The sequence below is a fragment of the Phragmites australis genome, chromosome 2 (genome assembly GCF_958298935.1).
Source record: "Phragmites australis chromosome 2, lpPhrAust1.1, whole genome shotgun sequence".
Taxonomy (NCBI): Eukaryota; Viridiplantae; Streptophyta; class Magnoliopsida; order Poales; family Poaceae; genus Phragmites; species Phragmites australis.
The window spans coordinates 16,473,298-16,492,085 of record NC_084922.1 but is presented as its reverse complement, the minus strand read 5'-3'; the positions used below and the strand labels follow the sequence as shown (position 1 = coordinate 16,492,085).

The 18,788-nt window shown below is 44.8% G+C and overlaps 1 protein-coding gene across 6 annotated transcripts; it reads left to right on the top strand.

Annotated features, from left to right (window-relative positions):
* Window positions 1–8,806: 8,806 nt before the first annotated feature.
* Window positions 8,807–16,820, top strand: LOC133901171 (ubiquitin-like-specific protease ESD4). Of its 6 annotated transcripts, XR_009906666.1 has the most exons (12): window positions 8,807–9,661; window positions 10,583–10,659; window positions 10,765–10,858; window positions 10,970–11,068; window positions 11,936–12,022; window positions 12,106–12,225; window positions 12,511–12,614; window positions 12,826–12,898; window positions 13,023–13,405; window positions 14,142–14,427; window positions 15,512–15,657; window positions 16,368–16,820. XR_009906666.1 is itself a non-coding variant. In XM_062342451.1 (9 exons), exons 1-9 carry the CDS (start codon window positions 8,930–8,932, stop codon window positions 13,083–13,085), a joined length of 1,449 nt encoding a protein of 482 aa, XP_062198435.1. In that variant the 5' UTR covers window positions 8,807–8,929; the 3' UTR covers window positions 13,086–14,085. The 6 variants fall into 6 exon arrangements, 2 of the variants coding, with proteins under 2 accessions (XP_062198435.1, XP_062198455.1); XR_009906670.1 differs by lacking the exons at window positions 14,142–14,427; window positions 15,512–15,657; XR_009906665.1 differs by lacking the exons at window positions 14,142–14,427; window positions 15,512–15,657; window positions 16,368–16,820 and having other exon boundaries at window positions 13,023–13,143; window positions 13,252–14,085.
* The last annotated feature ends 1,968 nt before the right edge of the window (window positions 16,821–18,788 follow it).

Sequence of the window (18,788 nt, the reverse complement as noted above, 5' to 3'; positions counted from 1 at the left end):
GATCTTTTGAAAAAAGTGTTGTGCTACTTATGTATTTTGAAAGCAATATATGAACTTATGTACTAAGTATGAACCGATGTCTTGTTGAACCTGATATTACTTGTTGTGGTTTGAATGATGTATTGACCTAATTTATGCATGCTCACTTTGATATGTCTGAGGCATATTTTGTTCCTTGTGAAGCATGCTACTATGATATGTTTGGTTGTTGTCTAGATCTGTTATGTCTTGTTGAACCTGATGTTACTTGTTGTGGTTTGAATGATGTATTGAACTAATTTATGCATGCTCACTTTGATATGTCTGAGGCATATTTTGTTCCTTGTGAAGCATGCTACTATGATATGTTTGGTTGTTGTCTAGATCTGTTTTAGAGTAAAGAACAAGAGTACATATATCTTTTTCCTTCTACCGTTAACTTCAATTATCTCATAATGGTATTTTGGAGTAATAGGGATAAACATTCATAGTAGTTTGGTAATGTCACAACTTTGAATGGTATTTTGACAGACTGGTTCCAACATAATGGTATGGTGATAATTTTCCTAAAGGAGAAAGAGAAAATTCCCTGATTGCCATTAGAAGATAAGATCATGGCCTATTTGCCACTGAAAAGATTGGCTTTCCTTAATTGCCATTGATTTAAATTTCCATCCTTTCTTAGCCACTGCTGTCAATTTGACCCTCATTTATTGTTAAGTCCTAATGGAATAGAGGCATTTACCCCTGAGGTACCATGTAGCAATTTTGTGCCACTACAATCGCGAATAGAAGCATCACTAAACATGCTCTAGTACATGTATAAGATTGTCATGTATATATTATATCAAATAGATGGAGAAAGTTTTACACATAGATGCATATATTACATCAAGACACTAGGTTCACTCACACAAATTTCAAGTCACATATAAGGTTCACAATTGGTTTACAGATACCATCTTGATAGGTAGATGTATTACAACACCATACTGGCATCAATTGATTCATCTAGACTAAGCAAAAGGGGCAAGCATGTTAGACACACACTACATCATGTCTAAGACACCCAAAATAAGCCCATGTTCACCATGCCTAAGTACATACCCTCTTCATCAACATCCACATATTCATTCTTAAGTAAATGGCTCAGAAAGTTTGTGGCTCTGCTCAAGTTGAGTAGTAGGTATGCTTAGACCTGCTTGAGCTAGGCATGCCATGGATGTCGTGGCTAGGACATCTGTACTAGCCTTTTTAGATGGTGTAATATGCCACAGAGTGATAGGCTGTGAATCTGAGGCATCACAGTATGCAATGCTCATACGCACAACCTTAGTCTCAACATGTTTGTCAAACATGTGTGGAAAGGATTTCAAACCACCATCATAGTATTAAACAACGACAACGTCCTTATAACCCAGTGGAGACTCGTCTATGATCAATTGAACAAAGTCCTTGAAATTTGTGGTGTTAGAATTTAAAACCTTAGTGAAGGAAAAACATGTGCAATCTTTCCTAGCGTATTTACGGTTCTCATCTAGTCTGATTTTCAATAGATAGCTCGATTTAGGATCCATCATATCAACAACATGCGACCTAATGCCTTAGCACAACATTCATAAAATAGTGGATAAGGAGGAGCGAAAACTTACCCGTCAGGGAGCCATGCAGGATGAGGGCTTCACACCAAAGCCGCCATCCCCTTCATCTGCTAAGCCCCTCCGTTGGCCCACGTCAAATGCCTCTGCGGCTCCGCATTGAGACCCTTTGCCGCCCCGAGATCGAGCCAGGGCACGTTCGAGCCACACAAACTCCCTCCGCATGTGCTCCTCCTCGCTTCGCACCTGCACCGCGGTGCTGCTAAGGTCACTGATCTAGGGTTTGCGGTAAGGATGAAGGAGCAGCAAGCTAAGAATGGGGTGAAGTTAGAGACACATGGTGTTGGAGCAAGAGTTCGTCTAGCCCCAGCAAGTACGGCGAGAGTTTCTTCTAAGGAGGAGACTCAAGCTTGGAGACGAAGTTTGAGAGGAAGGAACACCACGAATATATTGATGGTAGAAAAATGTATCACTCTGGAAGGAGTATTTCAGCGTGACTTGGTGTGCTTTCACCTTTGTATCTTTTTTTGTTGTTTTGCCCGTTCTCTCCCGCTGTGTCCCCGTTTTTCTAGAGGACCATGGCCTCCTATTTATAGGGTTGTGCGTAGCTCTTAACAGAGGGTCCGGAGATCAAGGCTCCGGAGGGACCCGGAGGGTGATCTTTAACCATTATCCTTAGGTTGGTCTATTTCCCCCCCAAAAGTACCCCCTTGTTCTCAGGCCCCGATGTTTCAGAGGGGGGAGAGGATGCAGAGGAAAAATCAACCCCAGCCTGGTATAGTATCAAGGATGCCTGATGGCAATTCTTTGTCCTTTGAAGTCGCTAGGGTAGAGGTTATGTGTGGGTTTGGAGAATCCCACGCGTTCACTTGGGGGGACAAGACGTGCCACTACCGCGTTTTGGCTGGATAATGCGGGGGGTCGTTTAGGGTCTTGTGCCCACGACCTTTCACGCGCCGAAAGGGGTTTGGGTTATTAATGTGATGGGACGTCCGCGCTAGAAAACGAGGCATTCATCATGGAGCGCTGCCACGTGTTGGAGGGAACCCGAATATGGCCACGGCCCCCTAGGTGTTTAATGAGAGGACACAACGATGTTCATCCCACTTCATCTTCCAGACCTACGTGGCTGCGTGGCCCGAGTATAAAGCCGGGGTTACCTGGTTGGAGTCTCCACAGCCTCACGAGCAAGCAGTTAACCTTGACTTGAGTATGGCATCGTCTTCCTCCTTATCCTCTTCAGAGATGCCGATGATCTCGATGGCTTCTTCGGGAGCTGGACCGTTTTGGTCGCCGGTAGAGGCGCTGGTGGCGACGCCGCTTCCATCTCTGCAGGGGAGGCGGTTTCCCGCCGCTCCAGCCCAACCTTTGGCCGGGGAGGGCGTGCCTTTCGAGATCATCGATATCTCCGATGACGATGAGGAGATCGATTGGGATCTCCTGCGAAGGGAGAATGAGCTGGCATCTGTGGGCCCGACGGCGAAGCAGGAGGAGATCGGGAAGGCGATGGAGAAGGCCCCGTCAGTGACCTCCTCGGACTCCTCAACGTCCTTTGACAGCTTGGGAGCCAGCTACTGTATTGGCTTCCGCAGCGGCAGGCTGCAGATGAGGCGCATACGCCGTCCCATGTGTGGCCTCTACCGGAACATGTAGGAGTTGGAGGCGGTCACCGGGATGGCATACTTGGTGACGTCGTGATATATCCATGTCACGGCTGAACTTAGTCACCTTGTACTCTTTCTCGCCCTGTTTTGCTCCGTAGGGATCTATCTTCTTTCCTGGCAATTTCTATATTGTTGCTTTAGTTTATATCCTCTGGATGTACTAGTTGTTTAATAATATAACATGGACCTTCGGGAACGGTCGTGTCTCCTTGCGTATCGGAATGCGAGGTGATCTTTCGAACGGGTGACCACATGCGTGCGTGCTTTCGTGCCTCCAAACCGTGCTTCTTCGTCCCTTTCGAAGGTGATGGCTAGTTTTCTAATGACCGAGGCACCGAGCCTTCATATAGATCATTGTGGATTTCATTTCTTCTGGGGGAGAGGTGGCCTCGAGAATTTGGTGGTGATGGATACGTAGGGTAACTAAGGAGAACCAGGTGGAGCAGTGGCGACCTTGTCATCCCGGGTTAGTGTGTACTCCTCAGGCCTGGGACTAGTAGTGCCTCCTTCCTAATTTGTTCCAAATTTTCGACTCGGCGAAATCCCTCTGGAACCTTTGGAGACGAGCTCCGGAGGTGGTCCTTGACCCTTCGGGTTCCTTAGCGACTTTCCAGGCTAAAGGTGATGATGTGTCAGAGGCGCAGCTGAAGACTAAGCAAGAGAGGTTGTCCACGACCCTCCCCGGCCCTTAGCCGCTGCCCGACTCTGGAGGGATTCTGTCTGGAGCCTGGTGATGAGGCAACGCTACCATGAATTGCAGTTTCTGCAATGGATAGTCGAGGGTTCCACAATATTTTTCCGTATCACAAAGCGTGGGTTTTTATTAAATGTTAGTATAACACTCATAAAATGATATATGAAAAGTGTTTTTAAAGGAGATGGCGGGGTAATGATTTTACCTTTTACCATATGTGTTTGAGTTGCACGGGTCATACCTTTCCCTGTAGGGAGGGGGATCCTTATACCCCTTGGATCTGTGCGTGGTGCTCTTTGGAGGTCAGCGGGTTTCGTATCCCTTCGGCATGAAGGCATTAGCCTTCAAGAAGCCGGGGTACTTTTCCCGTTAGGTCCTTTTAGAACCTTTTCGCTCGGCGGAGTTTCCGAAGAAACATCTCCATCGCGGGGGTTTTTGGAAGTCTCTCTGTTTTGCCGGAGGTTTCGTAAGGCCCTCCGTTGTGCGGAGGTTTAGTAAAGCCCTCCGTTTTTGCTGGCGGTTTGGTAAAGCTCTCTGTTTTTACCAGAGGTTTAGCAGAGCTCTCCATTTTTGCCGGATGTTTTTGTAAGATTCTCCGTTTTTGTCGGAGGTTTTTGTAAGGCTTTCTGTTTTTGCTGGAGGTTTTTGTAAGACTCTCCGTTTTTGTCGGAGGCTTTTGTAAGACTCTCCGTTTTTGTCGGAGTTTTTTGCGAGACTCTCCGTTTTTATCGGAGGTTTTTGTAAGACTCTCTGTTTTTGTTGGAGGTTTTTGTGAGACTCTCCGTTTTTGCCGGAGGTTTTTGTAAGACTCTCCATTTTTACCGGAGGTTTTTGTAAGACTCTCCATTCGGAGGTTTTTGTAAGACTCTCCATTTTTGTCGGAGGTTTTTGTGAGACTCTCCATTTTTGCAGGAGGATTTTGTGAGACTCTTCATTTTTGTCGTAGGCTTTTGTAAGACTCCATTTTTATTGGAGGCTTTTGTAGGACTCTCTGTTTTTGTCGGAGGCTTTTGTAGGATTCTCTGTTTTTGTCGAAGGTTTTTTGTAAGACTCTCTGTTTTCGTCGGAGGTTTTTGTAAGACTCTTCGTTTTTGCCGAGGGTTTTTGTGAGACTCCTTGGTATGTATTAATGCCGAAGGTCCTACACAATATCGGAGCTACGCAATACCTTACAGGAAACCTAGTTAGTCATACCTTCCAGGTGACCTAGGCATGCTATACCTGCGGTGTGTAGGCTTCTCATGCTCCCAAGCAAACGTCCGGAGTGCAACACTGTCCCCCAAGGATGTGCCCTGGCGTGTGGCATTTATATGATAGAAGCTATGTAATGCCTTCCAGGGCACTCTGGGCATAATCTGTCTTGTAGGTGACCTAGGCATAAGCAGCGCTCGCGGTATATAAGCATGTCGTGCATAGAGGATTCCTTGCGACAGCATTCCTTAGAGCACCACATCCTCACATCAGGGCAGCCCCCTGATATGCGGCATCCACACACTATCGAGGCTACACAATACCTTCCAGGAAACCTAGGCAGTCTTGCCTTCTAGGTGACCTAGGTATGCTATGCCCGCGGTGTGTGAGCTCCACTTCCTACCAGGGCAAAGTCTACCCTCCAGGAAACCTTTTCAGGTGACCTTGGGTTTAGACAAGCGATGCTTACTGGTGTGCGGGCTTGTCACGCCTCCGGAGAAATCCCCCGGGGGCGCCGCAACTATATTACTAAGGAAGTCTCTTGATAACTGGCATCTACACACTATCGAGGCTACACAATGCCTTCCAGGAAACCTAGGCAGTCTTGCCTTCTAGGTGACCTAGGCATGCTACGCCCATGGTTTGTAGACATGTCGTGCAACGAGGATTTCTTATGACAGCATTCCTTGGAGCATGCAACTCCACTATCGGGGACATCCCTGGGGCGTGGCTTCAACACCCGAGGCTATGCAAATGCCTTCCAGGGCACCATAGGCATAATCTATCTTGCAGGTGACTTAGGAATAAGCGGCGCCCGTGGTGTGTGGGCCTCACTGTCTATCGAGACTACGCAATGCCTTCCAGGAAATCTAGGCAGTCTTGCCTTCCAGTTGACCTAAGCATGCTACGTCCACGGTACGTGGGCTTGTCACGCCACCAGAAGATGTCCTACGGGTGGCGCCGCAACACGGTCTATCAAGGAAATCCCTTGATACGTGGCAACTACACTTCCGAGACCGCACAATGCCTTCTAGGAAACCTGGGCAGACCCGCCCCCCAGGCGACCTAGGCACGATGCGTCTGTGGGAGTGTAGAGATTTTGCATGGTTATACTATCTAAGTTTTGCAGTCTACTATTGGCGATAAGAAGCTAGTTGTAGTATAAAACATAGCTAGGTTATATAATTGTTCATGCTAAGTGAGAATGTAACTTAAGTTCTACTGCTTCTACCTAGTGGCTATCTATTGAAAAAAGACTTCTAGCAGTAAGGTTGAAGGCCTCCAACAGACTCTAACTCGGTTGTATGAAAGACGGATTAGTAGGTAAACTACTTGGTGGTTAATAGTGGCCATACCTTTGTAGGAATAAGGCTTCTATTGCAAGGTTTGGTGGCCTCGAAGCCTATGGTTAGGCTGGGAGAGGCGGTGCTTGCCCCCCTGGCCCTAAGCCGTTGCTCGGCCCGGCGACGGCATGTTGGAGGCGTAGTTGAAGGTTAGTCGAGAGAGGTGGTCCGCGACCCCCTCGGCCCTAAGTTGTTGCCCAGCTCCAGAGGTACTCCGTCCAGAGCCTGGCCATCGGCGTGTCCGTGACTCAGTTCTTGTTGCTGGTTGTGGTACCGTCGGTAGGGGGTACTGACGGTGCAGGGTTGAGGGGTAGGGGATTTGCCTGGGAGTTGGCCCCAGGCCTCCGGACCCTGCGTTGTCCTTCGCCCACTCTTTCTGCGGTCATGTATTCTGCGTGCCTTCCGAGGTATTCCTCCCGGAAGGTCATAAGGGTGTGGTAGTCATTGGTATTGTGGCAGTGCCATGGTCCGTGTAGGATGCACCTGTGTGCCTCTAGGGACGCCGAAGCTTAGAGTTGTCATTGGGGTTGTTGCCAGGCGGTGTGTCCCGGAGCCTATGGTTTCCCTCAGGTCTGCTTCCCCCTTGGGAGACTATCGAGGCTGCCCGGTGCACCAGCCTTTGGGGCCGAAGTGGTTTTGACTATGCCTCTCCGGACGAGGTGGGCTAGGGGTTCCCTGCGTGCTATTGGAGTTGCAAGGGCGGTGTGGAGACGCTGGTGGGGTTTTCGCACCCCGGAGCCCTCCGTTTCCTTGGAACCCTTTTTCGCCTGAGGGGCCTAAGGAGGGTGTTGAGTGGACGGACTTTCTGAAGATGTTGGCTCGCTCGGGGCATCCCAGGTGTGGTCGAAGGGGATACCTGGGGACCAAGTTCAGGTGGGAGCACTCCTGAGTTGGACTGCCCAGAACCATTGGAAGGCGACCTGCTTGACCGTGGCTTTGGCCGCATCCTCTCCTGAGGCAGTGAGGTCTTCATCATGTAGAGGCTGGAAGGCCTCCGCGTCGTCTGGAGTTCCTATACCGATACAGAGTTCTGATTTGGCTAAGGTCGGAGGAACGCCGTCCCACATGGCAGTGAGGCTAGAGCATGCATACGATGCGTATGGCTGAGGCAGCCATGCATATAGTTGCATACTTGCAACGGTGGGTATGACGGTTTTAGCTAACCCTCTGATGTTTTTTTGGTGGCTTCCTACCTCTCTTAGCACTTCTGTGTTCGAGTCCCCACGGACGGCGCTGTTGGAGCAAGAGTTCGTCTTGCCCCAGCAAGTACAGCGAGAGTTTCTTTTAAGGAGGAGACTCAAACTTGGAGACGCAGTTTGAGTGGAAGGAGCACCACGAATATATTGATGGTAGAAAAATGTATCACTCTAGAAGGAGTATCTCAGCGTGACTTGGTGTGCTTTCACCTTTGTATCTTTTTTTGTTTTGCCCGTTCTCTCCCGCTGTGTCCCCTTTTTTCTAGAGGACCATGGCCTCCTGTTTATAGGGTCGTGCATAGCTTGGCGTACAAGTTATCATAATATACAAATATCCGGGATCTGACCAAATTACTGGACCTTATCCCGGATAACTATCTTCTACCCTATCGGAAGATAAATATCCACCGTGATAATTATTATAGTGCCTACCCCCTGAAGGGGGCGAGCCGATCGCTGATTATGGCTCGGCACCGCATTGTTAGGGGTGTCAGGATAGCCTTGATCACGCCGAGGTGTCAGAGTAGCGTCCATTAGCCTAGACCTTTAATGCTGGTCACTTTCTTACAGGCAAAGCACAATCGGTGCCCCCCTTCCGGCAGATCTTTTCTAAGGTCTGTTGACTCACCCTACTGCCTTCGGGAAGGCGGCTTGATCAGCCCGAGGCGGGAGCCTCGGGAGGCATAGAACCGGAAAATGAAGGCTTTGAGAAGCGGGACCTCAGAGGACCAGGGCTTCGGGAGATCGTGTTTTGAGAGGCTTCGGGAGGTTGAGCCGACGGAGTAAGGAAATGCTTCGTAGGTACGAAGGGGTACTGTGAAGGGATCTAATAACATCAGAGGTCAAGTCTTTAACAGAGGATCCGGTGATAAAACTCTAAAAGAACCAAAAAAATGATCTTTAACCATCATTTTCAGACTGATCTATTTTCTACCAACATACGGGTAGATAAGTTGGGGCCACGCAAGAGCAAAGGCAACGATGTTATTATTAAAAAATTACAGATGGCAAACAGGACGGTTGCTGACGAACATAACGGCAATAGCGGGTAAAGGACGAAAAATTAAAGAATTTTTCGTACCAAATAGATCATGATCTTATCTTTCGATGGTAACTAAAGAATTTTCTCAGGAACAAACGGTCCCCCGTTTTTCCTCGAAATACGACTCTCGCGCTCCGCCGCCCGAAGCACCCGCGAACCAGCCGCTGGCGGGGTAAGACGAAACAGAATCCTGGGTAGCTAGGGTTTCCACCGGCGGCGGCGATGGGCGCCCTCACCGACAGCCGGAAGCGCCTCTCCGCCGACCACCATCTCCTCCCCTCCTTCCCTCCGCCTTCCCCTTCCCCTCCCCCTCCATCCAAGAGGCCCAAGCTCGCGCCCCTCCCCTCCCTCCTCCCCACATCCACCATCCCGCCAAGTCCGCCTCCCTCCCACTTCGCCGCCGCCACCTCCTCCGCGCCAGGCCCCTCGTCCTCTACCGCCGCCTCCGCCCCGCTCCCGCACCGGCGCCGCCTCCCGCCGCCGCCCCCGCTCCGGCGACCGATCCACGGGCCGCAGCGCGTCATCCGTGCCTTCCGCCTAGGCCCCGCCCGGCCCCACGCCGCCTCGCGGCTGCCGCCACCGCCCCGGCCTCTCGGTCTCGAGCAGTACGTCGAGCTCGTCAACAGCGTCTCCCACCCCGCGCCGCCCACTCCCGCCTCTACCACCGATGTGGCGAGGGAGGCGGAGACGGCGCCAGTCGAGGTGGTCGCCGTTGAGGAGGATGGGGATGAGAGGAAGGGTGAGGAAGCGCAACAAGGCGAGGAGGAGGAGGTGGTGAGAGGTAGCGTGTTGGTGAGGAGGGTTCCGGTGTACAGGGAGCTGTACGAGGCGTCCAGCCGGAAGAGAGACGCCAGGCTCAGGACGCTCGAGTTCGAGGTGCGCCTCGCCGAGGAGGGCCGCCTTGGCCTTGAGCGGCTCGCAGAGGTCCTCCCGCGGGTCATGCCAAAGAAGGAGGTACAGTTTCCTTGGGTATTCTTTTGCTTGTTTCCGATTTACAGACTGGAAGGTGAAATGTATGTGTTTTTTATTCTAAAGACCTACAATTCAGACCATATCCGTATACCCAAAATGCTCATGAAACACCATAACACTTGTCAATACTTGAGCATTGCTTAGAATGTTGTTATTTTGTTAATATTCTTGTTCACTCAGTGTTATGCTGAACCAAACATGGGATATTTGTGGGGCCGGGTTTGGGTTTGAGTTTCTGTGAAAGAAGTTGGTTCTAGTGAAGCCAAAGGAAAAGTGACTTTCTTCATCTTTGCACATATGACACTGAATTGAATTTCTCCAACAAATGCATCTTTATTTTGAGAAAGTAGCTTTTTCGGAACAAGAGGAGTGGTAGAGGAACTAGCTTTGGTTCATTTCCCTCTCATGTATGGATAATATTGATATTACTGACTTGTGTATAATCGTACTACACTAGATGTACTACTGTGAGGATATATCATAACTTGTTCATTGCTGCGGTCTTCAGCTGATTAGTTTCTCTAACCTTAATTTGAAGACTTGTTCATTACTAGTGAATTAATTTGGAGGGAAAAGGAGGGAGGGGGGAGTAAGGGATTTAAAGCATTTTATCTTTGTATGTATATGATCGATTAAGTATGTATTAAACCTTCTATATGAAGGGTGTAAAAGATTGGTTCTTCGTTACTAGCATGTTACATATTTTTATTTTATTTTTATCGTCCAAGCATTTCTTTTTTAGCATTTGGCATATTAACCTGTGATTTTGTAATTTCACTATCATGTTGTTATTCCTTTAGACTGAATTGCACTTAAAGCTAAAGCAAACGAGGGAATATATTTAGCATTGAACAATAGAACATATTATTCATCAAGGTCATCCAGTATCCTCACTCCTTTCAGGAGGTTCCTGAACCTTTTACTCCTCTTACGGATGGGGATGAAGACAGCGTTCGTCATGCCCTTCATGGTCGGAACAGGTTTTGCTTCTTGTCAACTCTTGATAGGACACAGTGGTCACATATCTTGCACAAATGCAAATGCCTAGCTTAATTAGCAGTACCTAAAAGAGCCCTTTTTCGCAGATGTGAGAGATTAGCAGTACATGAAGCTTCAAATATTGTGATAACAAGACAGATCTTACAGTGCTTGAATGACAAACAGTGGCTAAATGATGAGGTATTTTGTTGCTCTACTATATTTTTGCTCTTTCTGGGGTTCAGGAATCAGGATATATATAATATTGGTATATGATGCTTGAAATATTTTAACTTTCCTGATTACTTTCAGGTTATAAATTTGTATCTTGATCTGCTAAAAGAGAGGGAACTAAGAGAACCTAATAAGTTCTTAAAATGCCACTTCTTCAACACCTTTTTCTACAAGAGGGTCTGTTACTATATCTTATGCTTTGGAACTTGTTGTACCTTGTTATGATCATTACTTGATCAGATAGCTTCCGCTTGAATCTTGATTGTGTTCATCTATTTAGTGTCTGCTATGTGCTCGGTTGAAAGATAGAGGTGGGCGGAGGGAATGTGTTTCTGGATGGGAACAAATAGGATAACATGGGGAGGTAGGGTAGAGGGGAGGTGGGGGCAAGAGGCTTACACTCAGGTGCATGCCAGGGCTCGTCCCTGGCCGCTGCGCACCAGGCTGTAAAGTGCCGATACTTTGGGCAGTATCTGTTGATTTCTCGTTGATCTCCTGAGAAACCAGCATTCTCTTTCTATGACTTGTAACAAGATGGAAACTAATCCTCCGATGTGCATTTGAAGGCAATTAGCATATGCATGAACTGCTAAATCCTGAAATAGGCTAACTAATGCAACTTCCTTCTACTAAGATAGGAAAATATGGTCAAACAGCTCTGGAGTATGTATTTAAGATAACTAATGCTCCCCCTGGCTCGCTGCCGCAATTCTCCCTATATCCCTTGTGGGGTTCCACGTTGGGACTCAGGAGTATGTCTTTGCCCAGAAAGAGTCCACAACAGTGCCTTTATGCTGTACCACCATTCTAGAACTTTGATTCGTGTGTTCATGTCATTATTAGAAATTGGTAGTTTAGTGCATGTTATTTAACCTTTTTTACGGCAAGCATGCTACTTAAGCTGTAAAGTTGAGTCTAATACTGTTTCATTCTTAGTGACTCTACAATAGTATCAATTATTTTATTTTATGCATTGCTAGATTTGGTTATGATATTATTATACAGATTAGTGAACCAATAATTTCTCTTGTTGCTGTTCATCAGCTGATTACCGGTGGATACAATTACAAAGCCGTTAAAAAATGGACAACAAAAAAGAAGTTAGGATACAGTCTAATTGAGTGTGACAAGGTAAAGGCCTTTTGGTTTCTTTTCAGGTTTAGATCCTCGGATTTTACCATGCATCTAACCGAAAACTTGTTATATCCATCTAGATTTTTGTTCCCATACACAAGGAAGTCCACTGGTGTTTAGCGGTCATAAACATAAGGGACAAGAAGTTTCAATATCTGGATTCACTTGGCAGCATGGACATGAAGGTCCTGAGAGTCTTAGTAAGTGATATCTTCTGAATTTTTATGATTAACAATGATAAACGCTGAAAGGCCTCAAGGTTGCGCAAATGTCTTTGCTATTATTAGATGGGATGGTGATTTGAATTTTGAAACTTCACATCAATCTCGAGGCAAAGATGTTGGTAATGAACCGACGGTAGTACATGTCCCACGTGTACACGTGGAAAAGCCACATAGCATTGTTTCATTCAGTGTGTTGTTTTCATTATTTGCTTGCATTTTTTTAGTATTTTGTGATTCTAATGTTTTCTCCATCTGTACCAGGCCAGGTATATTGTAGATGAGGTGAAAGACAAAAGTGGCCAACAGATGGATGCACTTTCGTGGAAACAGGAAGGAGTCAAAAACCTTCCTTTGCAGGAGAACGCGTATGTTCTCTTCTTTGTTTTCTACCATGGCTCTCATTTTCTTTGCTGTACTTGGTCTTGTGTAATAGGGGATGTGCAGATACTGAATTTCCTTTAAAGGGGTTATTCATCAATGTCTAACAAAGTGTATGATAGGTTCTTACATGTTGTAAAGTTTCATTCATGTTGTAAAGTTTGCCTAATGTACTAACTGAGTCCTCTGCCACTCTAGATGGGATTGTGGCATGTTCATGCTCAAATACGTAGACTTCTACAGCAGAGATATGGATCTTACTTTTGGCCAGGTACTAAATTGTCTCTTGTGTTTGCCACCAAGCAATATGCTGTATTATGAAGAAGTTTAAACAAGATCATATGTCTTTTATATGCCAGATTAACTCAATGTTAGAAATTGGTTATCTTTTGTAGAAACATATGCGTTACTTCCGAAGGAGAACTGCTAAGGAAATATTGAATTTGAGGGCTGAATAAGCCACGAAGAACATCAGAGGTCATTAAGGCCATTTTCGAATGTTTATCAGTGCTTCGGGTATGTACTTTAGAAATGGCAGAGGTGTCCTAAAAGTATAGTGCCGAGTGCAAGGATATTGGAAGCTCTTCAATCGCTCAAATTGACCATGCAATGATCAAACTATAGGGTGAAGGGCTCCTGGATATAGCTTCTGAAATCAGAATATGGCGGCTTCCGCATAAGCTTTTGCTGCAGCGAGCCATCATCGTGGGACACAAAAGGGCAGTACGTGGTTTTATGGCTGGCTTTATATTGCAGTGAGCCATTGAGAGACAGAAAGGTATGATTTATTTCCTTTCGGGTTGGACTTGCATTTTATGGTTGGGTTTCCGCTTGAGACTTGTGAGCTCCTTTGTAGGCATCCAGCCGTGAGCAATTTGCTGGGCATTTATGACCTGCTTCGCAGCAGCTGAGTTTTTTTTTTGTAATGTTCTCATTTCTTTTCTTAATTTTGGGTAGTAGTAGCGCTCCTTCCCTGCGAAACCTGTACCCGGAATGGCAGTTATGCCAGTTTTCTGTATGATAACAGTTTTTGGCTCAATGTCAGATGCATAGGGTTAAAATGCTCCTTGTTTCTAAGCAAAGTCTAGAAGCGGAAGGCGGATTTATCATAACTAGCATATTTGATAGTGGTCGAGTAATTTATTTCAATTGTACTGGAATAGAGTAAAATGGGTGTCAAAGGTTGTAATTTGTAACTCAGATCATTCCCGCGCCGTTCGGTATCATAACTAGCATATTTGATAGTGGTCGAGTAATTTATTTCAATTGTACTGGAATAGAGTAAAATGGGTGTCAAAGGTTGTAATTTGTAACTCAGATCATTCCCGCGCTGTTCGGTATCATAACTAGCATATTTGATAGTGGTCGAGTAATTTATTTCAATTGTACTGGAATAGAGTAAAATGGGTGTCAAAGGTTGTAACTTGTAACTCAGATCATTCCCGCGCTGTTCGGTATTTCTTTTATACAAAACTATATTTGACCTGCCTAAACATTGCCGTCACATTCTCCAGCGAAGGAAAAGTATCGCAACAAGCAGTTTTGCTTTAAGGGCTTGGACCTCGACAGCTACAGAGATTAAACAGATAAGTTACTTGTGATGTTACCTCTAGCAGCCACGGTACTTGATGAATACAAAACACTTGTGAAAAATAAAGAAAAAATTTGCTATTGGACACCCAAAACGTTGCCAAGCTGCTGGTGGGCACCGTAAAATCTGACCTTTGCTGAAAGATACTTCGGCTCCAAGCCAGTTTGGTGCTAGACACTGCCTCGATTAAAATAATGTTTTCAAGCCGAGTAAGTTTGCTGCTGGACACTGCCTCGATTAAGATAAGAGATTTGCTATTTATTTGTTGACAGATTTTTTTTGGCACTGGGTTTTGGATCTGCACCTGTAACCCGTTAAATACGTTGGAGACCTGGCTCGGTTTTAAATCTCTCTCTCATTCTTTCTCTCCCTCTCCCTGAAATGATCTCTCAATTATCTTTCTCTCTGTCTATTTCTTGTTATCTTTCTCTCTCTCTCTCTCTCTATCTATCTATTTCTTTTCATCTCTCTCTTTTTATGCCTCTCTCTCTCTTTATCTATGTCTGTATGAGATCTTTTATATACATATATATATATATATATATATATATATATATATTTCTAGCACACACTCTTGCTCTCTCGCCCTCTCTCTATTTATTTCTTTCTGTGTCTGAGAGCCTCTCAGATATCTCCCTCGGTATATCTCTCCATTTATTTATCTAAATTATTTTTCTTTCTCTCTTCCTCTTTATATATCTATATCTCTCTCTTTCTATTTCTCTAAATTGATTCTATAATTTATTTATTTCACTCTCTATTTCTCTAAATTATTTTTCTTTCTCTTTCCCTCTTTCTCTCTCTGTATATCTGTCAGTCTCTCCATATATATCTTTCTCTATCTCTCTATATGCATCCCTCTCTCTCAGCACCAAGTACATTCCTTGCCCGTTTGCAAATTTGACTAGTTGTGTGCAATCACACTAGTCCGTTTAAATATTCTTGAGCAACTTCCAATATATGTCTCCATTCTGGTTTGTAGGCACCAGAAAGTTGCTTTTTCCCTGTTGTCTTTTAATTCCATATTTTTTATGATTATTATTTATGATTTTTGTATGTTTCATGTCACAAAGATACTGCATTTCAGATATATGTGCCAGGAGTTTGTTTGTGTTGAAATGACTTTTCACATATTCAAGAATGGTTATCCTTATGTCCAAAACAAACCAACACTGATGTGTTGGATATTTGCGTCTCAAATTTTAGCACTACATCTTTTTTATGCTCTATTACTGTTTTTTTAAGAATTGTTTATATTTTCCGGTGTTGATTGCGGCATTTTTTTTGATCAAGTATATGAAACTATGGAGGTTCGGAGCAAAGTTTGTTGATGAATTCTCTTATTATGACAAAACATCTGAGTATAAATTGTAAATGATTTGTTGTTCAACTAGCACAATACTACCGGTACAAGCATAGTTCAGAACTATTACGGTCCGGTTAGTCCTTTTTTTACTGTTTTTAATTTTTATTTATTGCAGTTTTTTGTTCTATTTGTTCATAGGACTTGAATTTTGGGCTTGTGTTTTTTGGGCTCACGTGTGTTGGTTTCGGATGTTTATGTTGGTTTTCCTTGACGGGCTTTCTCCTCTATATTATTTGCTTGTTGTTTTGGGCTTTATTCTAATTTATACTAGATATCGAGCCGCATTATTAAACAGATTGGGCTTTTGTACCCGCTAAGGAAGTAGTCAGCTTCATTCAATAACATGACGGAATTTTTATTGGGCTAATAACTTTTCATTGGCTATAAATTTGGTAGATTTTATTTTATTAAATCTGTCGTTATAGAGCTAGACAGACCTTTAGATAATATTTTCAGGCCGAGTAGGATGGAGGATCTCAATGAATGGTCTGTTTTGTCCCTGGTTCGGAACCGGTATGAATGTGGTCAAGCCGAACCAGATGCGTCTAGACATTCCACTTCACTCATCTTCGTTCCTCTTCCCCTTAAGCGAACCGGTATAAACCTAGCTGGGCGGCGACGGCGAGCTGGTCGAAGCGGCGTCACCACGGCGAATGGGATGGAGTCTGGCTCATCTTTCGCGTCCATTTTGCGTTCATGGGGCCACGGCGGATCTGCATATCTGCAGCTCGTGGACATGGATTGAGTGTCGATTTGATTCTCTCCTGATTTCTTGCAATGCAGTCCGATTCAGAGTGCAAGTCTTGCATGTGGGAACCTCAGTCTGGAGACTATGGCATGTCAACCGCTGCGTAGAAGATGCAGGCTGCAGTTGATGAATTTTAGTCTTCCATGAACGAGATGAAGACTTCCTTGTATGCGATGCCATGAGGGGGATGAACTCTGAGCTGAAAGGGGATATGAATATGGCAGCTCAGCGAGTTGGGATGGCTTCCAATGCTGCAATAGTCAATAGGAACTCAAGAGTAGTTTGGAGGCTGTTTGTAGTTTGTTTGGCAAACTTAGTTCTTGTTTTGCTGATCCTGGCCATGGTGGTCACGAAGTAGGACAGCAACAGCATGTTGTCCCTGATCAGGAAATGTGTATTTTGTTCTGGGTGATGGCATATATTGCTAGTACTAATGTATTTTTTATTTGTAATTCTAGTAATCGAATCCTTGTAAGTTTCAAATGTTATGTAGCTGGCATATTTCTAATGGTCAGTTCATGTGTGCAAGGCAGTCCAATTATTTGCCATTGCCTACAGCTACATTTTCTTGTAGTCAAGTCCACAGCATGCCTCCAACTAGACAAGTCCCTGTTAACTCCACCAGCTCCAATCATGGGAAAACTCTTCTGAATATTGTACCTAAGGTTCCTGCTTTTTGCATTCAGTTCTTTGATAGTCTTGCCAGTCAACTTCATTACCAGCTTGGTGAAAGGACCGAGATGCCCTAAGAGGGGGTAAATCTGGGATTTCTGAAACTAATTGGATCAACACAAATAAAAGTCTCAATCAATCTATATCTAAATGTACTCTAGGATTTTCTAGTTTCTACTCTAGTGCAACAAGACTTCTACACCATGGGTTCCGAACATACAAACTAAACATGTTAATTGTAGGAAAGGTAAATGCGGAGTTCAAACGGTGCAATAAGTGCAAGACGTAAAGGGTGGAGATAGTGCAAACTGGACACGATAACTTTTCTATAGGTATCGGAGAGTTGCCATTCTCCCCTTGTCCTCGTTGGAGCCCCTATCATGGGTTATGCTCCTCGATCGGTGAGGGCTAGTAAGCTCGCAAGTCATTTTCCAAACACAACCAACTCCGCTAAGGTAGTGCTTCGCCGTTCTAGCACGGCCCAGTTTTGCCACTCACAAAGTTTGCATGTGCTCCACAATCGCCTCGAAGGATCTTGAAAGAAAACATCGCTGCAAAGTCATCTGGGTGCCAGCAAGCACCAATAATAACAACTCTAGGCTAGGGGCGGAGGTAGAAAAATTACAGAGATGGGCTATATAGTACTAAATAAATTATTAGGGGGTCAAACTGAAATTTTCATTGATTTGTAAGGTCAAATTCTGTGTATATCAATGGTGTTCATCGAGCATAGGTGCTAGCCCCCCTCATCTCCCCTTGCATCCGCCCCTGTTAGATGCACACTAGGCCTAATCTAATCAATCTTTCATCTTGTGCGGATTGCCTTGACCTTCAATATACTCATTAAAGTACTCCTCATCCTCTCCAATTTGTGTCTAAACCTTCCAAGGGATCAGGGCCACTTAAAAAGGCCAGGTCGAGGGGTTTATATGAAGCCAACCCATAAACTAGCTGTTGGAGGAAAAACCTAGCCATTGTACCGTAAACCAGGACCACCGGATGGTCAAGTGACCCCACCAGACCATCCGGTTAGTAGGAACCTTTTAAACCTTGAAAATGGCCTTCTCAGAAACATAGGATGGTGACCCTCAGAAGACTATCCAGTGACATGAAAAACTATGATCCGTATTTCAGCCATAACTCTTTCGTTCCGAACTTTGATTTTGATGATGTTAGACTCTATAGAAAGCTTGTGAAGATCTATACACATTTTCTTTTGGAACCTTGAGATGAAACAGCTTTGGAAAATTCAAACGCTACCGAACTGTCCGGTGCACCAAAAACTTCAATTCGTATTTCGGCTATAACTTTTTGCTCCGGAGTTCAATTCCGATGATCCTAGGCTGTATGGAAAGCTTGTGAATAAACTAAATATCCCCTTTGAAATATTGAGCTCAAACCAATTTTGTCATATTCTGATTCATGGGACAAGTCCAATTCAATCCTCTCTTAGGGTCCGTTTGGTTGGGAGACAAAGTGGGATGGGATAGGGCCATCCCTGTTTTTAGGGATGGGATGATCCTGTTTTTTGTTTGGTTGGTTGGATGGGATGAGTCTCTTTTTTGTTTGGTTGGAGGGACGAGGACGGATGAGGATGAGAATCATCAACTAATTATATTTTTAATTTTAAATAATAATTATTAATAATACACTAATCAACATGCACCAACATGTATTAACGTTACTCTTGCCATAATCATTACTAATTAACAATAAAATATACTAATTAACCATAATCATACTCTAATTAGCTCATTAATTAGCAACAATTAGTACATTAACCC

What these genes read in the sequence shown, in the direction of transcription:
- LOC133901171 (XM_062342451.1), top strand. Translation starts at nt 8,930, where the DNA reads ATGGGCGCCCTCACCGACAGCCGGAAGCGCCTCTCCGCCGACCACCAT. An exon ending in GTCTAATTGAGTGTGACAAG is followed by an intron (nt 12,023 to 12,105) that starts GTAAAGGCCTTT and finishes ATATCCATCTAG; the next exon opens with ATTTTTGTTCCCATACACAA. An exon ending in TGGATCTTACTTTTGGCCAG is followed by an intron (nt 12,899 to 13,022) that starts GTACTAAATTGT and finishes TATCTTTTGTAG; the next exon opens with AAACATATGCGTTACTTCCG.